A 21,946-nucleotide genomic window follows, 5' to 3' on the forward strand; every position below is an offset into this window, starting at 1 on the left:
TACAAATAAATGTGAAGTGCAATGAACAACCCATCAAAACAAACCCCAAATCCATTTATTTTTACTGATTTTTCTTAAAGCCATAGTATAAAACCCCATCTTCCCCTCTAAATTGGTTGAGAATTTTGGAGAAGCTATGGTCACAGCTGTTGTGAACTATGACAGCATCCACAGATGAGTAACAAATGAGGAGAATGCTCCAGGTGAGGGGAGACAAATCTGAAACTATACAAGCATCCACCAAGGCCTAGCTCCTTACAAGATAAACACTCTGTGGCTGTTACCTCAGATGATGATTAACAATCCTTCTGTGCTCTGTGGCCCTGTTACATAAAGCATCCCAAAAAATATTGCTTAAACATGCAAGCACAGGTACTTTGTGTAGGTATAAAGCACATGCTATACAGATGTGCAAAGAATAAATGATAAGCCCATTTTCTTATGCTTATAACAATCCACTTATATATTGCAAAAAAAAAAAAATATTACAATGTCAAAGAATATGATTGCTTCAGATCTGTCCCTATACAAGAAATATTTGTCTGAGGACAATTACTGTCCGTAATACCTTCCTGTCCATAACTCTGACCTTATGCTGATTAGAATTACTATAGTCTTTGTTTCCTGCAAGACTACAAGTTGGCTCAAATTATCAAGAATTATCTGTCCAAATGTGAATTCAATATGATTTAGAGTGTACACTAATTATTCTAAAATTATAAATAACTTAGAAAACAAGATGTATAGAACTTAAGATTTTTGCAGATTTCACAGCAGTAGTTGTAATGCTGTCATAGTCTAGCATTCCAGTGCTTAAAAAGAACTACCAATATTTAAAAATGTAAAGGAAAAAAGTATAAAACAAACAGGGAGTGTGTACCAATAAATGGTTGTATATTTAACTACATTATACACACAGAATGTAATTCTTTCTAACAAACTTTCCATATGAGAGTAATAAAACTTTTGTTCAGACTCGAACACAATACTGTAATGTGGACGGTGCGGAGCCTGAAAGAACTGGTTTGTCATTCATAACCAGGGCAAAGTATGATGGCCTATGTAAACTATTTCAAAAAAGCCAACAGCAGTGGATGGTTTCTGTCAAGGGAATAATTTGTATCCCTGGTGTAGCATGGCAGTCTCGAAAAGATATTAAACCTTTTCCACTACAGCCAGTTTGCAGAGGAAGTGGGGCTCTACTTTTTTACACAGCTGGAATGTAGGAAAGATTGAACCCATGAAGGAGACAAATCCAGCCCTGTTCTTGGAAATGGCTTTGTTTAAAAAACAAAATAAAACAAAATATCAAAATTAATCAAAACATTAATTGGCATTCTGATGAATGAATAATGTTTTCTATGAGCAGGGGAGTCCTCCTTCCTGCATACAACGGCAGTGGAGCGTGCCCTCATCCAGAGAAGGGCAACCCCTCCCCTCCCTTCAGCCTCTATTCCCATTTACTACCACGGTTGCTCTCTGTAGAAGCTTTCTTTCTCCTGCTCACTACAGACTTTTCCAGCACTAAGGGCACTTTGAATATGCAGTAAGTCTAAAGGTACCTTTCCAATTGCTATGTAGTCACAGCAATTTAGAGTGAAACTTACATTTTAAATTAAAGGGGAAGAAAGGAACAAAAAATTAAATACCCTATTGGCATGCTGAAAGCAAACCGGTATCTGGACCTGAGTATAAATAGTGTCATGGGTTGTGAACAAATTGCTCACAAAGAACAACTGAGATGCAAGTTCAAAATACTCTTCTCCAGTAAAAAGTGTTCAAATATACACCTTACTTTTCAAAGAGCACTGAGATTTTGTGCTCTAACACAAAACAGAGGAGAAGAAAGGCTGAAACAGCACACTTCATTACCAGAGAATGACTCCTCCAGGATTTCTCTAACACTGAAAGCACTAAGAAAGGTTTAGAGCATGAGATGTTCAAAGATGTTTACTGAAATTTTACTACAATTCCAAAAAGTAAGATTTAAAAAAAGATATTGTTGCCAAAATATGCTGGGTGCTCTACATCTGTATAGCTAACAAGTAAGAAGCAGTCACTGTCAGGTTTGCAGAGTAATAAAAGCAGACAGCAAGCAGATGGAAGGTAAGATGAAACAAACTGAAGAGTGGTGCAAAGTATCTGTTTAGAATACCTGCTATGTCTGGAGAGAGAGAAAAGGACCATCAGTTTTTCTGGTGTTCTAAGGAGAAATCTCTGCAAAGCAAATTACTGTAGAGGAAGCAGCACGCAAGGAGACAATCTGAGAGTGAGACTGCAGTCATTCATGACTTCTGTGTGGAGTAATTGTGCAGCCCACAAATTATAGTGAAGACAACCACAAAAGGAAGAAGAAAGTGGAGGCATTCAATGCCTTTTTTGCTCAGCCTTTAATAATACTGAAAGACCTTGGGCTGCCTGGTCACCCAAGTTGGAGGACCACGAGCATGGGAACAGTGACTTTCCATTTGTGGACACTAAAATTGTAAGGGACTAGCCGTATCAGGAAATCCATGGGGCCTGATGCGATTCACTCCAGTAGTACTGAAGGAGCTAGCAGATGTCATGGCAGGATCCCTCTTGACCATCTATCAAAGGCCTTGGGAGTCTGGGGAGGTCCCCGCTGACTGGAAGCTAGCCAGTGTTACTCAAATGTACAAGAAGAGCATGACAGAAGACTCCAGGAACTATGGACAAGATTATACTGGGTACTATTGAAAGGCATTTAAAGAATAATGCAATCATCAGACACAGGGAACATGGAACAAAGGGAAAGTCCTAGTTAAGTAATTTGATACCCTTCTACGATAGGGTCATCTGCCTAGTGGATGAAGGGAAGGTGGTAGATGTATTTTTTCTGGATCTTAGTAAGGCTTTTGATACTGTCCCTCACAGTATCCTTCTAGACAAGCTGTCCAAACACGGGACGGGCAGGTTCACAGTGCACTGGGTGAAGAACTGGCTGAAGGGCAGAGCTCAAAGGGTTGTAATGAATGGGGCTACATCTGGCTGGTGACTGGTCAACAGTGGTGCTCCTCAGGGCTCAGTTCTAGAGACAGTTCTGTTCAATATTTTTATTAATGATCTAGAACTAGGAGTTGAATGCACCATTAGCAAGTCTACTGATAATATGAAGCTGGCCAATGCTGCTGACTCTCTTGAGGGACAAGAGGCCTTGCAGAGGGATCTAGATAGATTGGAGTATTGGGCAATGATTAATGGGATGAAATTTAACAAGTCCAAATGCCAGATTCTGCACCTAGGACAGAGTAATGCTGGGCACAAGTATAAACTGGGAGAGGAGTGGCTGGAGAGCAGTGCTGCAGAAACAGATCTGGGGGTGCTGGTGGGCAGCAGGCCCTACGTGAGTCAGCAGTGAGCCCTGGCAGCCAGGAGGGCAACCCGCACCCTGGGGTACATCAAACACAGCATAGCCAGCCAGTCAAAAGAGGCAATTACACCGCTGTGCTGGTTTTGGCTGGGATAGAATTAATCGTCTTCAAAGTAGCTAGTATGGGGCTACGTTTTGGATTTGTGCTGGAAACAATGTTGGTAATTCAGGGATGTTTTAGTTACTGCTGAGCAGTGCTCGCACAGAGCTAAGGCCTTTTCTGCTTCTCACACCACCCCACCAAAGTGGGCTGCAGGGGCACAAGAAATTGGGAGAGGACATAGCTGGGGCAGTTGAGGGAACAAGAAGGAAAGGGGAGATGTTTGGTGTTACCTCATTTGTCTTCCCAAGTAACCATTAAGCATGATGGAACTCTGCTTTCCTGGAGATGGCTGAACACCTGCCTGTCCAAGGGAAGCGAAGAAGTTTTTTTGAATCTGCTTTTTTGCTTTGCTTGCACGTGCGTTTTTTACTCGTTAAACTGTCTTTATCTCAACCCATGAGTCTTCTTGCTTTTACCCTTCCAGTTCTCTCCCCCATCCTACAGGGAGGTAGTAACCAAGTGGCTGTGTGGAGCTTAGTTGCTGGCTGGGGTTAAACCACAACACCCACTGTATTCAGTGCTGGTGCAGCCTTACCTTGAGTGTTGTGTGCAGTTCTGGGCACCACAATTTAAGAAGAATGGGATGGTACTCCAGTATGTCCAGAGGAGGACAACAGAGCTCATGGAAGGGCTGGAAGACATGTCCTATGAGGAGCAGCTAAGGACTCTGGGCTTGTTTAGTTTGGAGAAAAGGAGGCTGAAGGACAATGTCATTGCCCTCTACAGCTCCCTGCAGAGGAGCAAGGAGGTGCTGATCTCTTCTCCCTGGTATCCAGTGATAGGATGCGCAGGAACGGCTCAAAGCTGCACCAGGGGAAGTTTAGAGTGGACATTAGGAAGCATTTCTTTACCAAGAGGATGGTCAAACACTAGAACAGGCTTCCTAGAGAGGCAGTCAATGCCCCAGGGCTGCTAGCATTTAAGAGGCATTTGGATGATGCCCTTAACAACATGCTTTAACTTTTGATCAGCTCTAAATTGGTCAGGCAGTTGGACTAGAGGACCCATTGTAGATCCCTTGCAAATGAAAATATTCTATTCTATTTCAACTACAGGAGATGCTCTACTTGGGTAGGGTGAGTTTTAAACATATAAAGCTTGATTTTTCCTCTCTTAATGTTTCCTGACTTATTTAGTTGTTTAATCTCTACTCACCTGGTTTACTTTCAATTGCAGGATTATTCTCTTACATAAAATAAAGCACATACGTGTTCCAAAGCTTGGTGGTGGATGAGTGAGCTGTACTACTGATTCAGACACTGTTGCTCATGTGCTATCATATTGAATGTGGACACAAGGGGGAAAGTATCTGAGACATATCTGAATTAAAACAATACACAAGGAAATGAGTATTAAAAAGCAGTAGCTGATACCACAACTGAGGCAAGAAGCAAAAAGGCAAGAAATACTAGCACATCTTAACTATGGTGCAGTAAAGCAAAATATGTTCTTTTCCTTTGTACTTTTGAGGGCAAACACACAGATGGGTCAATAGTTGCCTTTCATTGATCCAGGTTTGTTTATATTCATACACCATGTAAGGCTGGTAAAATCGTCCTCTCTGCCACCAGGATAATGCTTCTTCCCTGAATAAGATGATTCCTGAGCTGATTCAGGACCACCAGCAAACATGCTGGTGGGGATAAGTTCCTCTGACACTGCAGTGACAAGAGCTGTAAATGCCTGTGCTCATCTCTGTCGTTTGGAGAAAAAGCTTTTCCACACTTAAGGCAAGCAGCACCCATGAAGCAACACCAGTGGAGTGTGCACACACCTCACTGCCACTGAGAGACACAAACGAACAAATGTTCAGTTGGCCCATGTCCTAGGAGTGAAGGACTGAAGCTCTTCCTTTCAGCTCTACCACTGGCAATGGGCTGCAATACTTTTCCAGAGATCTCTTTCACAATACTTGGCTTCCATAAGGCAGAAAAAATGTAAAATGTGCCTTTCAACTGCACAACCGTATAGCAGCATCCAGTTCAGCTTGGAGAGGAAAAATCATACTTTAACTGTGATCACAAACAATTAGTGTACAACCCATCTTGAAAGTACGGAGTTTCCTTCAATATATTAGTAAGATGATTCAGTAGACAAGCTTAGCAGGTATTTTATTTCACATTCACTGTATGAAGAGCAGCAGAGTGAGATGGTCTACTTAATTCTTTTTCATGTCTAGTTCCCTGGTGTATACAAGTTGTTTCCTTCAGCTTTTACATGTAGCAGGCTAGCAACACAACTTATAGAAACAACAATTATGTGCCTAACTGGATAAAACCAAAAATCATATTTATTTGCTATAGGGATCTGTCTTATTTTGTGATTTTACAAGAAGAAAAAACATACTACAGACAGCATTTTAGCAATATAGCAGGTAAACAATAATCAGAAAGAAAAGGAGAGTTAGTAACATGTGAGCAGTCATAATCTCCTTCCACAAAACAGAGAAGAAATTGAGTTAGTTGGGAACTCATTTCCAGAGACATGAATCACAAGATGTATTTAAGATGAACCACATATAGTAACAAGTTCAAGTGCAAGGAAAACATCACAACTAAGGTAAAACAAAGTTACACCTTATAAAGAAAGAGATCACTACCTTTTTATGAAGTGCATGGAATTCACTATACCTCTTCTCCACAAAATGTTTCCTTCCACTCATCAACACCTCTATTTTAAAGACCTGAAAATTATAAATAATAAAAACATATAAATAATAAAGAAGACATTAATGTTACTTGAAAAAACAGTTCTGTGACATGGCTGTGACTGCACATTTTACCACAGTCATTCCAGCAGGCAGTCCCAAAACAAACCACGACGACTCATGAGGCACTGAAGTACAACAATGATTAAGAGGAAGCATAGCTGAATATTCCATTAACAAGTTTGTCCAACAAACATACAAAGACACTGGGTAAGCTTGGACTGTACACTGTGCATTAAAAAGGAAGCATTAAAATATTCTATTTCAGAAATGTTTAATACATTTTGAAGTAGTGAAAAGTATTTAAAAAAGGATGGTAAGAAAAAAAAAAAGAGAGAGAAAAGGAAGAAAGATTCATTCTTTTTCCCTCTTACAGTACAGCATACAAACACACACATGTTCAGTAAGAACTTGATAATAGATGCAGTACGTTCTGCATGGAAAAGAAGAAATACATGCAAACACTACATCATAGGTTAATTTCCTCCTAACCTACAAATTCATCTGTAGTCTCAGTTGAGCTTGTGCTACTATCTACACCCTAGGAAAAAAACCCAAACCACCCACCACAGCCAAACATGGCAAATGCTTGTTTTCTTTGTATGATACATGTGACAGCTTTTGTTGCTGCCTCTGGAAGGTTGAAAGGCCAGGAGAAGAAGCTCTCTGGATCCACTAATTAGTAGTCACTAACATGACATCTTCTTGATTCTCAGGTCACTGGGTCAGTTCTAAGGGCAAGTGATGAGAAATATTTTTAAGCAGTCAAGAAAACACGGTCTATTAAACGAAGTCAAAATCGGCAGAAAAGCAATACAGAAAAGGTGCCTGGTCTATCTAGGAGTTCTTTGTTTTCAGTTTTACTTGGAAAATGCTGGAAATAATTATTTCCAGGACAATGCAAGATGATGTTCAGGACAGACTATTACATCAAGACCCAAGACTTCAGCCAAATAAAAAGTTATTTGAAATAAATTTGCAGTCATTATGCCTGAATGCAGAAAAAAGGGGTGTCTGTCACAACATGCCCAGCTAGCATTGATCACAGCAAACACACAGAAACCATGCTGGATAAACACTTTCTATTGTCCACTACAACTTGCCTTTCAAAGAGGTCAAAATGCTATGGTTTTCACCCGCTAGCCAAATCACATTAGAAACAGACAGCATTTTATTTAATCCAGACTGAAATGTGTCTACCTTTTGTTTGAATGCAGTACGGATGGGACTGCAACCATTTCATACCAATGTTTACATTACCAAAATTAGTTCAGATTATTGTAATAACTTGTGCTACATTCTGTCTCTTTGAAAAGGACTGTTTCTGTGTCCTAACTGCTGTAAGCAGAAGACCTTGTTTGGGTGCACTGTCACGTCCATCTGCGCGCGCCCCCTTCCCCCGCGCCCCAGCCCCCAAGTTTAGACTATTTTGGGAGAACAGCTATTGGCTATTGAACAATTTTCTTCTACATGTGAAAATACTCCAAGGCACCCTTAGGAATATGTTATAAGTTGAGAGTTGTAAAGAGAATCACATGCAAAGAAAAATCAATGCAGGCTTTTTTCTTTAGTTGAGACTTAATGTCCTAATTATATGAGAGAAAAACATTATTTCCATCATATATTCTACACACTGTATGAAAGAAATAGTTCTACAAGGACAAAAAAACCTGCTTTGGATTGCACAGGAAAACTGCTGCATTGAAGAAGTTTCAAGGATAACTTGGTGGGAAAAATGAGTAACAATACAAAACTAGTTCAGTTAGAAGTGACCGTGAGTCACTTCTCATGACTCTTGCGAGTTGCAAGAGTTTTGAATTAACTTGATATTAAATCTCCAGGAATTATGAGCAACTCACAGCATCCACTTACATCTCAGTCAGCTAAGAGCCACCATGCTACTGTTGGTTTAGCACTTCTGTTGGCTATAGGGTTTGCCAAGCAATTCGGAGAAGTCTGAGGGGCTCCTGACTGAGTTGTAAGCACTCCCTTGACAGGTAACTTCCTTTGAATCACAGCTTGGCTTGTGTAGTCTCATTTCAGTTTTAGTCATATATGCACAACTTCAGAGTAACGTCTTTCCCTCTGAAGTCTATAAACCCATTATTTCATAAATAGTTGGAATACAGGGGGAAAAGGAAATACAAATCCCACTGTGGATCTTCTGTTCAAAGCACGTATCTATTTTGTTCTGTGTTTCATCAGTGGTTAAGGAATTACAGAAATGGCTTCAGAACACCAAAAAGTACACAGCATTTACTCATCCTCCTTTTTAATCTTAGTAAAGTTTTAATTACTGTTTCATAATTTTTGCTATCATGACACTAAAAAATACATTTGCTGGTCACTTTCACAGAAGACATGAGAAGAGAAAACCACAGCTTCCCGTACACAGTGATATAATTTCCAAACCCACAAATCTTCTACCTTTACACCTTCAACTGACTGTACCAGTATAGAGGCTTTAACTTTGCCTCCTACCATCCAGAGCCCTTGGTCCAGCTTTAGCACCCATCTAAAATTTACAAAGCTGGACAACAGATCTGCTATGCATGAAGCTGAAAATTACTGTTGGAAAACAAAACCTTGCAAATGGCATTTCTAATCACTATGGCATCTGTACTTCAGAAATACAAAGCAATTTGTGATAAATAAGTGGACAATCTTTAAATGCTTCTGTTTAATGCAAATCTAAATATTAAAATTTGATTTACAAATTAACTTATAAAGCAGAAAGGCAAGTAAGTGAAATAACACATATTGTGCTTATGAACTTCATATAATAAATGACTTTATTTAGACAGCACAAATTCCAGATTTGCCTCCTCACTCTTTTCAGATCACAATTCACAAGAGCAAACTAAATGCACAGAAGTTAGTTTCTATGCCACTATTTCATATAATGGCATGGCTTTAAGCGAAAGATAAAGAAACATCAGCTTATGGGAGAGAAAAGATCACTTCATGGATTCAAAATAGCTATAGACAAATCTCACACAAATTTAACTGAGCAGTTGCAGGCCCTGACACAAAAACAATGTAAGGAAACTGGTGAACATAGACTAAAGTGCCAAAATAAAGACGGAAGAACTATGGGGGAAAAAAGGCAACAGTGCAAGGAAATTACTTTTCTTGTAAAAATGTTCATGTTCTATGAACAGATAACTCTGAAAAGACATACAACTTTTTATAATTGACAGTTAGTTAAGTGAAAAATTCAACAATTAATCACTGAATTAGACAAGTAAAATGCTTTTCCCATAGTCATTGAAATACCAGAAATATATCTGACTAGGATACAAGGGACCACAGATATGAAGACACCAATCAGAAAACTCTTTATGGAGTACTCTGAAACTAGAAATGTCTCACCTTTCCTGGTTACTACCACAAGAGCTATCAACAATGTTTGCACAAAGCCAGGAGATCATTATCCATTAAAAGCATTCTTCCAATAGAATATAACCCACATACATGATGTATGTACCAGACACCTTTGGACCAGCTATCAGTATGAATAGTGTTGATCTTTTGCATAGCAGAAGTGCAGATATTCCACTGCAATTCATAACCATCAAACCTGTGAAGGAAACTCTTCAAGAAGAATTCCTCAGGTTTTTGTTAGCAAGATAGTAAAAACTTTCAGGTCTGACTACAACACAGATTTACATATAGTTTGGGTTCCCCCCGCCCCACCCCCGCAAAACCCCCATTTTTTGCTTCTTGTCTTTGCCTCTACTTTGTTCCAATGACATGGATTATATTCAGATCTTGGAAACCATTTTCTTCCTTTTCTATTGTTAGCAACTCTGCCTCATTTTGCCATTTTCCTGAATTTATCCATTTCTGATTGTTAGCAAACCTCTAACTGAATGATCCTTTTTTTCACAATTTTCAAAAAGAATATTTTTATTACTCTTGATGCAGAAATTAGGCAGTACTATGCAGTAACTAAATTGGATTATATATGGGCAAACAATTGGTACTGTATGACTATGAATTTCCAGGACAGCATAAATGGAAGAAGACAGGAGCCAGTAAGACATACAAGAACCACCCATGCCTTCCTGTAAGCCCACTGGTGTTATAAGTGTACATCAAGAGCTGTGTGGTAAATAAAACCATCCCCCTTCAGTTCTTACCCAAGTCAAATGCTTCACTGGACAAAAGGACATCTTTTATTTGATAATTTAATGCTAAAACATGCAGCTCCGGTTAACTTTGTCTCAAAAACCCAGGAATGATCCATTTACCAAAAAACAAATACAAGAATGACAAATATGGCCAGGAACAGGGAGGAAAACTAACCAGAATATTCAACTTCTCAGCTCAGTTTTCTATTACATGAGAAATACACAGATGGCACTTTTATATTCACTCATGGAAATTACATTAACTACACAGTTTATAATTATCGGAAATTAATACTATCACATTGTCCATATTTGTAGATTGAAAAATGAATTGCAAAGTATCAAAACTTCAGAAAAATCGTAGCTGAGAAAGTGATTTGGGGCAGACTTGCTTAGAATGAGGAGATACAAAAACCAGAAGCAGAAAAAAAGTTTACAGGAAACAGATATATGTGTCTTAACATTCACCAGCAAAGAAAACCCCACAAAATCCTAGTATTGTGCTCTTCTCTCTCAAGACCAAGCTTACAAACACTAATTCTATTTAATATATTACTTACAGAAATAAATACATCCCTTCAGATGCTTCAGTATGCTTGACAGACTTTTGTCTGAGTAACAGTTAATGCTTTCAAAGTGTCAAGGAATTCAACACTAAACCTTTGTTATATCCATATGGAAGGAATTCCAGAGTTAATGAAATGACAGCTATGGTCCATGAAACACTAATGGGATTTCTATGACTTTAGTGTTTCATTATTGTTTAGACAATGGCAGATTTTCTCTCTCAGTTGTGCTATGACTAGAACAAGACCGTGGCATTTAGTAGACAGCACAAGATTACTTTAAACCTATTCCTATCCAACCAACCTAGGGGAAAAAATATTCCACACAATCAGTAAGAGCACCTGGGTGGTGGTGGTAACCACAGCTGCATGTAGCTGCAGCAACGGTTTGGCATCGCAGGGGTGTAAGTGCCTTATGGCACTTCTCCATACTTCTGAATGCCCTTCACAGCAGAGGCGGAGACAAGGACAGCATTCAGAGCCAACTCAAACTTCAGAGCAGCCTTGATAAAACTGAATCTCGTTATCCCCCAAATGAAAACAAATTAACTTATTCTGACTTCATCCTTTGGAAGGTGGGGCAGCAGAGTTCAGTGGGCACGGGGCAGCTCAAGGGTGCGGAGACAGGCTGACATCAGTCACAGAGGCATGAGGTGAGGGAAATCTCCCTTTTTCTCTCCTTTCCAAACACATTCCTCCCAGTTCTAGATTTCCCCTATCTTGCACCCACTTTACTCTGGGTTATCCCCACCACGTCCACTTGCTGAGACTTCAGATCATCTGCCTTAAGATGCTTATAGTCACCTCTTTGCCTCTTCTCCGTAGCAATTGCTCTTCCCACACTACACAAGCAGCCCCTACACAAGTTCCTGCATGGTCTTCTCATTAGGAACATGCCCCCTTCCTTTGCAGAATTGGGAAACAAGTTAGGGCACAGTAAAGAAAGAAGCAGAGCAGCCCTGAAGATCCTAGTTTGCTCTGTTTGGTTTTGCTGGGGACCTAAGAAGGGATGAAAGTGGCTGTAGGAGACAGTAAAGGAAAAGAGGCACAAGATTAGGTATTAGAAACTGAGAGTAATCAGTGCTGGAGGGGAAGATGAACAAGGGGAGAGCTGAGCACCATCCATCCTTCCCAGTAGCAGTCATCACATGTGCTGAACATTTTTTCCTGATGCCCATGAGAGCAGCGAGAAAGCAGGAGATGCAGGTGGGCAGCTCAGCTTGCACGGACATTTGGAGCACTGTCCACAGGCAGGCAAAGGGCCCACAGCTAATTCCACCTCCCTGCTGACCCCGGCAGCTGCTTGTTGTGCCTGTGGTACCAACCTCCAGCAGTACAGCTCCGCTTAACACAAGTGTTTCACTCTTCCTGGAGGGCCCCGAAGAGATTCAGATCCATTACGGTATCCGTTACAAGCTGTGCTTATCTTAAAGTCAGCTCAAAAGTTGCACTGGCCCCATAAACCACCCCTGTCCCCCACCCCAAGCACTGCCATGTCTGTTATATAAAATCAGACTGTTTCACTTAGTCCCGATTACAATGTACAATATTAAGTTACAGCACAAGATAAAAAGTACACGGTTTTATTAACTATGGAATTCAAGGCTTGCCATTATGCAGTTATAACGCTGCTTTGTCCTGAGTCTGTGGAGGAGAAAGATCATGTCAGAGAAGTGAAACGTTCACTGCAGAATTTCCAAAGAAATTTCCCAACAGCTCCAGCCTGTGTGAATTAATTACTGGACCCCTCCTGGCCTGGAGAAGCAGCCTTACTGTTTATATAGCACAAAAGACTTTCTGCTGTGACATAAACCCACTGACAGGACAAATACATTGTTTCACTGACTCCTCCTGCCAAATCCCACGTTACCGCAGTCTAACTTGGACCTTTCATTACTAAAACCAGAGACCTGTACCTAAGAACAATCACAAGCATATGTTCTTGTAAACATGGTTTACTTCAAATGTCTCCTCACTAATTTTATGTAACTTTCAGCCATTCATTTACCGAAAAAACTGTCTCTTCACTAACAATTACCAGTGTTACTGTTATTGGTACCTACCTAAACCAGACTACTGCCTCCCCAAGAACCTTTCAGCACACAGTTTGCCTTTCCCACAAACACTACAAAATAATTCAGGATATTCCCTCTCTGATGTTCTTTTGCAGTATGGGCCTCCTCCACTCAAAAAATGGCACAGTATTGGTAGGAATTACATAAAAAAGGTGTGCATAGGACTCAGGGGTATTCTTCCTGAAGATGGCCTTTGAGAAGGGTATGTCGTATTTCTTAGGGTTTAGAGGAAGAGGTAGTAAAACAATTGATACTGCATCCCCATCAGTTTTGCAATTCCTACAACATGGGAAGCTCGAGGGAGACTTCTACAGAGCTGTCACTGTTGAATGAAAGCGTAGCTGACATATAAGAGTAAGTAGTTTTCTGATTTTTTCAACTCTCTCTAAACCAATCTTTTCCAAACACATGGTTCATAAAATCCCATAGGAACTTCTCTGTCATTTCCTGAAAAATAACTTACTCGGCCTTCCAAGCTAAAAAGTCTCTCCCTTGCCAGCAAAACACTGACTGTGGAAATCCAATTTGTAATCAAACCAAGAAGCTACAAGATCTGACTTGCTTTTGATATTTTTCTTTATTAGCCCTGCAGAGCACAACTGTTACTCAGATGACACCCTTTTAAAATCTCGTTGTCACTGTGGTCATCTATTTGGCTAACTTTCTTAGAATCAAACTTGATGAAAAACGTGCTGATCTTTTACTGAAAAAGGAAAAAGTTCCTAACACATGCTAATGCCTACAGTTACAGAGAGAAAAAAATGCTGTGCTGTGTTTGTCCATCTGGATCAACTCAAGGTCTCTTATCAGAAGTGTTCTACTAATAGAACAACCATGAGCCTTTTTAAGGAAAAGATGAACTTTCCAATAGAAATCGTATAAAATTGGGATAAAATACTTGAATATTGCAAAAACTAACTGATGGCAAAAGTATATTTACATGAAACAGATGGATTCTAAGTTTGATGAAATATAAGGTCTCTTCTATTTTGTCACAAAATCCTTTGCTATTTTATCTGGAGAGTCTATATAGTCCTCTCACTTCCCAAGACAGGATGTAACTCCTAACCACAAGAAAAGTGCCCCTATATTGCAGCCAACTAACCGCAAGAAACTCCTTTTTTTGCAAGAGGCTAAACACAAGACTAAGTTGTTGGTTCTTTTTTCTAGAAGCTTTAAGTCTGTGCTACTTCGCACTTGTATTTGCTGTCTGGAAAACACCTGGGTCACCTAAGACCAGACCTCCAAAGCATAGATGTTTTGTTTACAAACAAAAAAGTCAACTGGTGTCAAAGAACACTTTTTAAAAAGTATATACACAGCAGGGTGATGAGCATTACTCTTCAAAGGAGCTGTCTTTGCACTGTCTCATATTCCATGGTATGTGCATTTAGCCTTTTCCTCTGCTAATGATTAATGAAACACATATGAACATGAAACACAACAGTATTTAGTCAAGTTACAGTATACACAAGCTATGAAAAATCAGCTCCAAATTCTTCATGGTAAGTAACAGGGGAAAGAAATACTGTATATCCACATTGCATCTTTTCTTATTAGAGTCCCTGAAGTAATACATCTGAGACGTCTCTGCTCCCCTTTACCTGTCAACATAAGTAGTCAACAATCATCTGAACCATTTTTCAAGAGCAATAGTCACAGGAGTTTGCTTTTCTAAATGTCCGTGCAGCTTAGCAAACATCCTTCATATATTACTTTTAAATAATGGGATCACCCTGTCTTCAGCCCCAAAATGGAGGATTCAAACATTACTCTGTTAATAATGAAGATGAGCAGTGAGGATACATGTGTCATTTTCAGGCATTTCCATTTGAAGAGTTAATGCATCCAAACCTCCACTAAATTAGCATTGGTCTGCTTTCCAAAATGGAAACCTAATTACCTCTGCTATTGCCTGCCACCTGTGTTATTCTTACATGCAACTGACAGCACTATTTCAAACATCAGCACTCATTTCTGAACAGAATAGTCATCATATCAACTTATCTGAGAATGCCATCCTGCTCACCAAAGGTTTCCCTTGCCAGGTTAATCTCTTTTGAATGATAATTCAAACTAGGAAAAAGAAATAAGCTCAAATATCTGTAAGGCAGTTTCATTTCTTACTGGACTAAGCCTGCTGTGACTGAGACAAGACCTGAAACAGGTTACCAGGATGTGGTTATCAGTACAACCAACTGCAGAAAACCAGATGGTTCTTCACATGCAAGGAGGGTGGAGAGAATAGAAGTGACAAACTCAGCACAACTACTGAAGAAAATGCAAGAGCACCTACCACAAACAGTGCCTGAAATTATGAAAATATTATATCCAAATTAAAATTTAAGTTTTTAAGCTTCTGAATTTACATGCTGTGACTAACAGAGCATTTATGTTGTAGTTGGCTTGGTGGTTACAGTGAACGCACATATTCTTGAGCCAGATTTAAACTTGTTCAGATACTGCTGGCTGCATAACAGTAGTAGCATGAGCAGCACAAGCTGCAAAAACTGTGGCGAGGTCTGGACAAAGCTCGGTGCACCAAGGGGACAGGCCTGGCTCCATCCCAGCTACACCTGCAGGAGCTGCAATCAGCAAGATGCAGGCATCCCACAAAAGCGAGCAGGGTAAGTGTGAAGTTCAGAGGAATGCATGGTTCAGATTTGACTTGAACACAAGGGAAGAATGCAGGAAAGAGCGAAATTTATTTCCTATTTTGCTTTCCTTAGAGTTACAGTATAAAACACAGCAAGCAGTAGTGGAATTGCAGATACTTCAAGCAGAGCTGTTGGCATTAGTAGAGGAGGAGCTAAGGCAGCACAGAATTTGACTCAAACACCCCTATCTGAGAAAAGGTAAAAACTACACTGTTTATGGCGACTACATACAGTGCAATTATGTCAACATACTGCACAGGTTCAAAAGCAGTAGAAATACTAACACAAGCTGATATCCAGGATAATATATATAATTAAAATATCCTATTAGCAATTTTGTGATACAAGATTGAATAACCTATCAGAGAACACTGGCTGTACAATTAAATATTTATCATTTCAAAGACAATGAAAATTGATTCAGTGAGAATTATGTTAATTTCCAACTGGTCTCTCAATCACTTGAAAGATAGTGAGGCAAACATAAAGTAATTACATGCCTGCACATGTATTCTGCCAGATAAAGTATTATGTATCCAACACACTTCAGAAAGATTTAAAGTAAGTTATAAATTGAGTCTGATGCTGGAAACATGGAAATAAAAGCATGCATACTGCAAACAAAGTGAGAGGACATGGATGATTGAAAATTGTGCTAAATGTTTAATTGCTGGCTGTGCTTGAACTGAAGATAACACAATGCACCGATCTCTTAAAATGTTAAATGAAAGCATCAGAGTCAGAAAAATGTCATTCACAGGTTTAAAAAATCTGTGACTGCCTTTTCCTCAAAGAAAAAAATTAAAAGACACAGCCAACCACAGACTCCCAAAGAACCAGCTTGGCTTGAACTCTTTTCCTAAACACAGCGCTACGAGGAAACAATGCCCATATATTCATTTTTAGCTGAAATTTGAGAGTCACATTTCGTGTCCTGGTTCTTGGGTCTAAAATAAACCTTCACTTATTGCACTAGAAAACCCTGGATGTTCATCACCTGAAGATGCCAACCAAGTCCCTTATTTAAATACATACAGACTTAAACCCCTAAATTCAGTTGGACAAATTCAAAAGTACTATCTAGAAAAAGATTAGAGATACCAGTAAGAAAGATACTATGTGATACTGTCACAGATATCACCCCTCCTCTTATTCTGAGGCTTCAGACTTTCTTTTGGCCTTACTATGAACTTCGTGAAAACTTCACTCCCCTATACAAACCTCGTCTATTCTTGGCATTTTCCTGGTTCTCACCTTTTGTACTGAACAGAAAAACTTTGCCATTTCTATTCACACAAAACACTGCCATAAATAACTTATTCAAGTATTTTTTTCTGTGGCAAAGGCTCTATTATTTTGAGTCTCCAGTGCCTGCCTGTAGAAGGAATGTAAACTTTGCTGAGTTTACCTAAGTTCTTGGTTGCAGTGAAAGTTGATTCTTCTATGTATTTACAGAAAGTGCTAGTTTTCTATTTACAGGGCGGAGAAGATGCAACTCACCTTATCCTTTATCTTACCTCCAACTGCCTCAGCAAGCAACTGCTTGTCTTTCTGTACAGCCTCTGTCCTACCTACCTTTTCTTTCACTCAGATATGTTTTTCACAGGTAAGAAATTTGAAGGGGTAACAAAGGGACATTCACCTGCATCTGCTGATTCCTCACCTTCCTGCTTCGTGCTGCAGCTCACACACACTACTGATATTTTTAATTAACATCTCAACAACATTTGAAGAGGACCCAAGATGGAGAGAATTTCATAAAATATATCAGAAGAGTTAATGGCAGTGCTAGGAGTAACTAGAATAATCTAATATTTTCCACTACAAGACTGTTCTCACTTACACTTTTCCCAACCTTTAATTTTTGGGCTTAGATTTTCCATACCAGGTATGCGATTCAGATATAAAATACTTTTAGAAAGTTACTGCTGAGACAGTCCAAACAGTTAAAGAAAAATCTATTTTACTTTACCTATGCCAAAAAACCCAACCAAAAACCCAAACACAACCCAAAACAAACCCCATACCATTTCACACAAATTGCCTGAAGATGTGGACAAGATGACCTGGGAGACAGCTGGGAGGCAAAATTTGGCCAACCCATAAACTTCTGAAAAAAAGCCCGACTCCTAACAAAACTCTGCACAGAACGTGTGTAATGCAGGTTTTCCAATGGCACGAGCACTGCCAGTGCTATGTTATTTTTACAGTGTGTCCCTACCAACTAGAATGTTTATGGCATCTCCAAAAGTTAGGGTGAATTTCAGGCCTACAGAATACTTTTCTACAGTTCAGGAGCTGGTATGATGTTAGGGAGCAGAAAACATACTGGAGGATGGTTTTACGTTTTTGTAAAAACAGAGATGCTGGATAGGAATCTACACAATGGCACGGGAACACCTGAAAAGACAACACTGCACTACCACTAAAATAAGCAGGCCAAGAAAGAGCAGAAGGGGCTTTTCGTCTGAAGTACTCTGTCTGGCTCCTGTAACTTTGAATGCATAATTTCATCATGTATGACTGAGAAACATACATCACTGCATCTGCTTGCTGTGAATAAGCATTGTTGACACATGGCATCCCTCCCTCCCTCCCTCCACTGCTGATGGGGGCAGCTGGCTGATAAAAACTCAAGCACCTCTTAGTCCAGAGACCTGTACTAGGGACCTAAAAGCTCCTCCCACTGCTAGTATGTCTGGGGCAGTACCTATCCAAATGACGTATTCCCTTCCCTTTATTCCCAATCACCTGCTCAGGGGTGAAAGGAAGGGGAAAACATTAAGAAACAATGGTTGTGAATTTAAGTGCTCCCAGTGTCATTTAACCTTTGCACACAATGCAGCCCAGCTCTTGCACACACTTGCAGCAGTCAGTGGCATGCTGCTTATTCCCACTAAGTTCTGCTTAGCTCAGCAAGCAGGACTGAGAGTGTCATGGGAACGAATGCACAAAGGACGACATCCTTAGGGGCTCTTTCCATGTAAGAACTAGAACACATATAAAAAGGCAGGAAAACCGTATGGAAAGTACGGCTTCAAGATTAAGGCAAATGTCACCTGTCACAGTCACCTGGAAACTTTAGGTCTGAAATCCAAGTACCTCTGCAATGCTGAACAATTTATTTCATGCATTTTCCTAGGGAAACCTACTTGGGCATGATTCAGAGGTCTGAGATTTAAAGCCCAAGCTCTCAGAGACCCAGTGGATGCAGAGCAGAGATCTACAATGGGCTTACACCCATGTAGACAGCAAACACATCCCACCTCACAATACTGTTGTACAGGTCCCTATTTCAGAACATGAGAAACTAACCCTGGCACACACTTGCTTCTTCCTGATCTTGTCAGGAAGGCTTTTTAATAAGAATTGCACATAAAATGTAAGGACAAAAACCCCCAAAAAACCCACCACCAAGCCTGGCAAGTGCACACACAAGCCCAAATACTTCCTAAAGTCAGCTCCTCGATACACGGCCAGTACTGGCGTCTAGCTCATTTAACATGATAACATGAGAAGTTGTATTGCTACAGGGACAACTGTTGTTCTACACAAAGTTCCAACATTTCTCAACTCCTCCTTCAGCGTACATTAAAAAGGTGGAGGTGGAAACAGAACAGCTATTCCACAAAATGCAATATTGATTTTTCTACCTGAGGAAAGAGACTCTCAGTGAAAAAATATCTCTTTGCTCCTCTACCTCATGAGAGAAGAAAAGTCTCAAAACAGACGTTAACCTGCAAAACCATGAACTACTGCAGAATTTTACTCTAGCCAGTGTTTTTGGCCTACATCGACACTATGTAACTGAAAAATCATCAAATAGTATGCATACTTTAGGTATTCTTGAAATACATAAAAGGAAAAAAAAAGTAGTTTTTCTTCAAAGCTTCTTAATCACTGCATTTTCTAACAAATAATGAATGAAACAGTGGAGGACTTTTAAGTAGAACAAACTCTTCTAGTTATTCTTTAGCACCACAGAAAACAGAGCAAAAAAATCCATTAAAACGTGTAGTAAAAAACTACTAGTTATGAAAGGATGGTATAGTCTTACTCCTATATTACGTTAGCTTTGTAAGATCTTGACAATTAATTCTACATGAAATTGTAATGTCCTACTAAAACCATATATAATATCTGTGACAGTAAAGACTGATAGGATTTGTAATGGTTTTATAGGAAGATATAAAATATTAACACAATTTACAGTGACAAGATAACAGTTCTAAAATAATTTCAGAAAAAAACTAGGTCTTGAATGCTTTTGGACATTTGTTGTTTTATGTACATATCACCCAGCATGTTAAGTTTCAAAAAAGTCTTCCCTCAAGATATGTCACCACGTGAATCTGCAAAATAAATAGCTTGTTAGCTTGTAAAATTCTACCCACCAGAAATAGAAAAAAGTATCGTAAAATGTATAATCCTATTCCCAGATCTTTCTTTGCACTGAAAAAAATTTCTATCTTTTTTTTTTTTTTAAAAAAAAAGAACCAATGGAAAATTTCTGCATGCAAAGTTCATTTTTTCTAGAAAAATATGACTATCACCAGACCTAGTGCCAAATGTGGCCTATTTAATAGTTTCATCAAAAAGCCTACATTAGATAAACACTGGAGCTGGGGCCCAGAGAGGCAGTAGAGAAAGCTGAAACATGGTAGGACAAGACTCTGCGCAAACGGACCTATGTTGGCCATGCTTTGGGCAGGAGTGGGGCTGGGGGGGTGCCTGGACCTCCATGGGTCCCTGTCAACCTAAATGATTCTGATCCTATGACAGCTCTTTCCAAGTCAGGATGAAAAATAGAACGACAAAAAGAATTAAATAAATTGCTTCCTTTTCTGTGCTTGTTTTTTGGAAGTGGCAGACAGGAGATACAGTTAAACATCCATGATTTTTCCTCTGCCACAAATTTGTACAGTTTTGTGTTATTAAGCAGCAAACTGCCCTTCAACTTTGCAGAGTAACTACCTTGAAAAGTTACATTTATTCTGATTTATCAAATGATATCCTGAACCTGTTGTTTCTGTGAAGATCCTATTGCAATATTTTGAAGAAGGTGGGTAGTATGGGAGATGATAGGAATTCCCACTATCTTCACACACTGTTTATCTTCTTAAAAGTCATTAATCTTTCCCACCAGGTACAGGAAAAAAGAAGGTCAAAAGTCACTATTCAAACAGTAATTTATTCTCAATTGACAAAATCCTTCATAAATTACAAATAATGGTGGTTTGCTCAAACAGCCATTCCAGAGAGCCAAGACATGCCTCACCTTTGTGGTTCTCTCCATTTCCTCTTGTGACTCCAGTAGAGCTTTCTTATACATTCATTATTTCCATTCCAAGCAACTCAAAGTGAACTATTATTAAATGTGTAGCATGTAAGTGGGACTGTACTGTTGGGTAGAAAAAAGGGTCTCCGAAAAGGGTGAGGATATTAAAATAACTTTGTTAGACACAGTGCCTATTCAGCAGACAACTGAAGCAAAGCTCAAGCTCAAAACACGACAGAGGATGAGAAGATAACTGAATGATCTTTATCAATAGAACAGCTCAGTTACTGCATGAAAAATGAAATCATGTGGAGACAGAACAGTAAATAAACCTGGTTTAAAATACAGATTTTGTAAGCACAAGCTTTTATATCAAAGTAACAATACCTACTTGCAAGATGACCTATTGTACACTGCAAGACCTGTATACATTTTACAGTTGTTCAGTTTGTTTTCTTTTTAAATTTTAAGGTACCACAAAGCATCCATTTATTAATGAACACACTGTACTTAATAAAAAAATAAATTTATAAATACATACATTGCCTGCTTGTAATAAAAGGCATATAAAATATTCAACATATCAGGAATGGAAGTCTGAAAATAGTTTTCATGGTTTTGCTTATTCTTACAATGGGAATACAAATTACTTAAATTTTAGAGAGAAGTCCCAGTAATGACTAAACAATGACCCAACACCTCATCTCCTCTACCCCCTTCATACAAGTTGGCTCACAGTGCTGTCATGCCAACCCCAACAAACATTCTTCTGCAGACTATGGTCCAGTTTAAAGTAAGAACTTAAAACATGTCTCTTCTTCCTCTCACCTCCCACTTCAAGGTATTTTAAACAGTGAAAAGTTGTACTTTCTAGACTTTTTGTTAATGCAAAGAAAAAAAAGAGGTTCTCTGACTGAAAAAAACCTCAAGTGACTTGCTTCCAAATCAGATTTGTACTGTCCCCTCTCAAGACACCTATTTACATGAAATCTCTTATAGTTTCTCTGCCTGTATAAAATGCAGATGCCACTGCACA

General features: G+C 39.2%; 1 protein-coding gene across 2 annotated transcripts in view; it reads right to left on the minus strand.

The window, feature by feature from the left end:
- SNX24 (sorting nexin 24) overlaps nt 1–21,946 on the minus strand; it is a 91,907-nt gene that overhangs the window by 40,706 nt on the left and 29,255 nt on the right. Inside the window, exon 2 of one of the 2 annotated variants that reach the window (XM_080372680.1) lies at nt 6,094–6,177. The exons of the other annotated variant lie outside the window; for it this stretch is intronic. Within the exon in view, the coding sequence (XP_080228806.1) occupies nt 6,094–6,177 (84 nt within the window). The remainder of the gene's footprint in view (nt 1–6,093; nt 6,178–21,946) is intronic. 2 annotated transcript variants of the gene reach the window in all.

Source organism: Falco punctatus, assembly GCF_963210335.1.
Source record: "Falco punctatus genome assembly, chromosome: Z".
Taxonomy (NCBI): Eukaryota; Metazoa; Chordata; class Aves; order Falconiformes; family Falconidae; genus Falco; species Falco punctatus.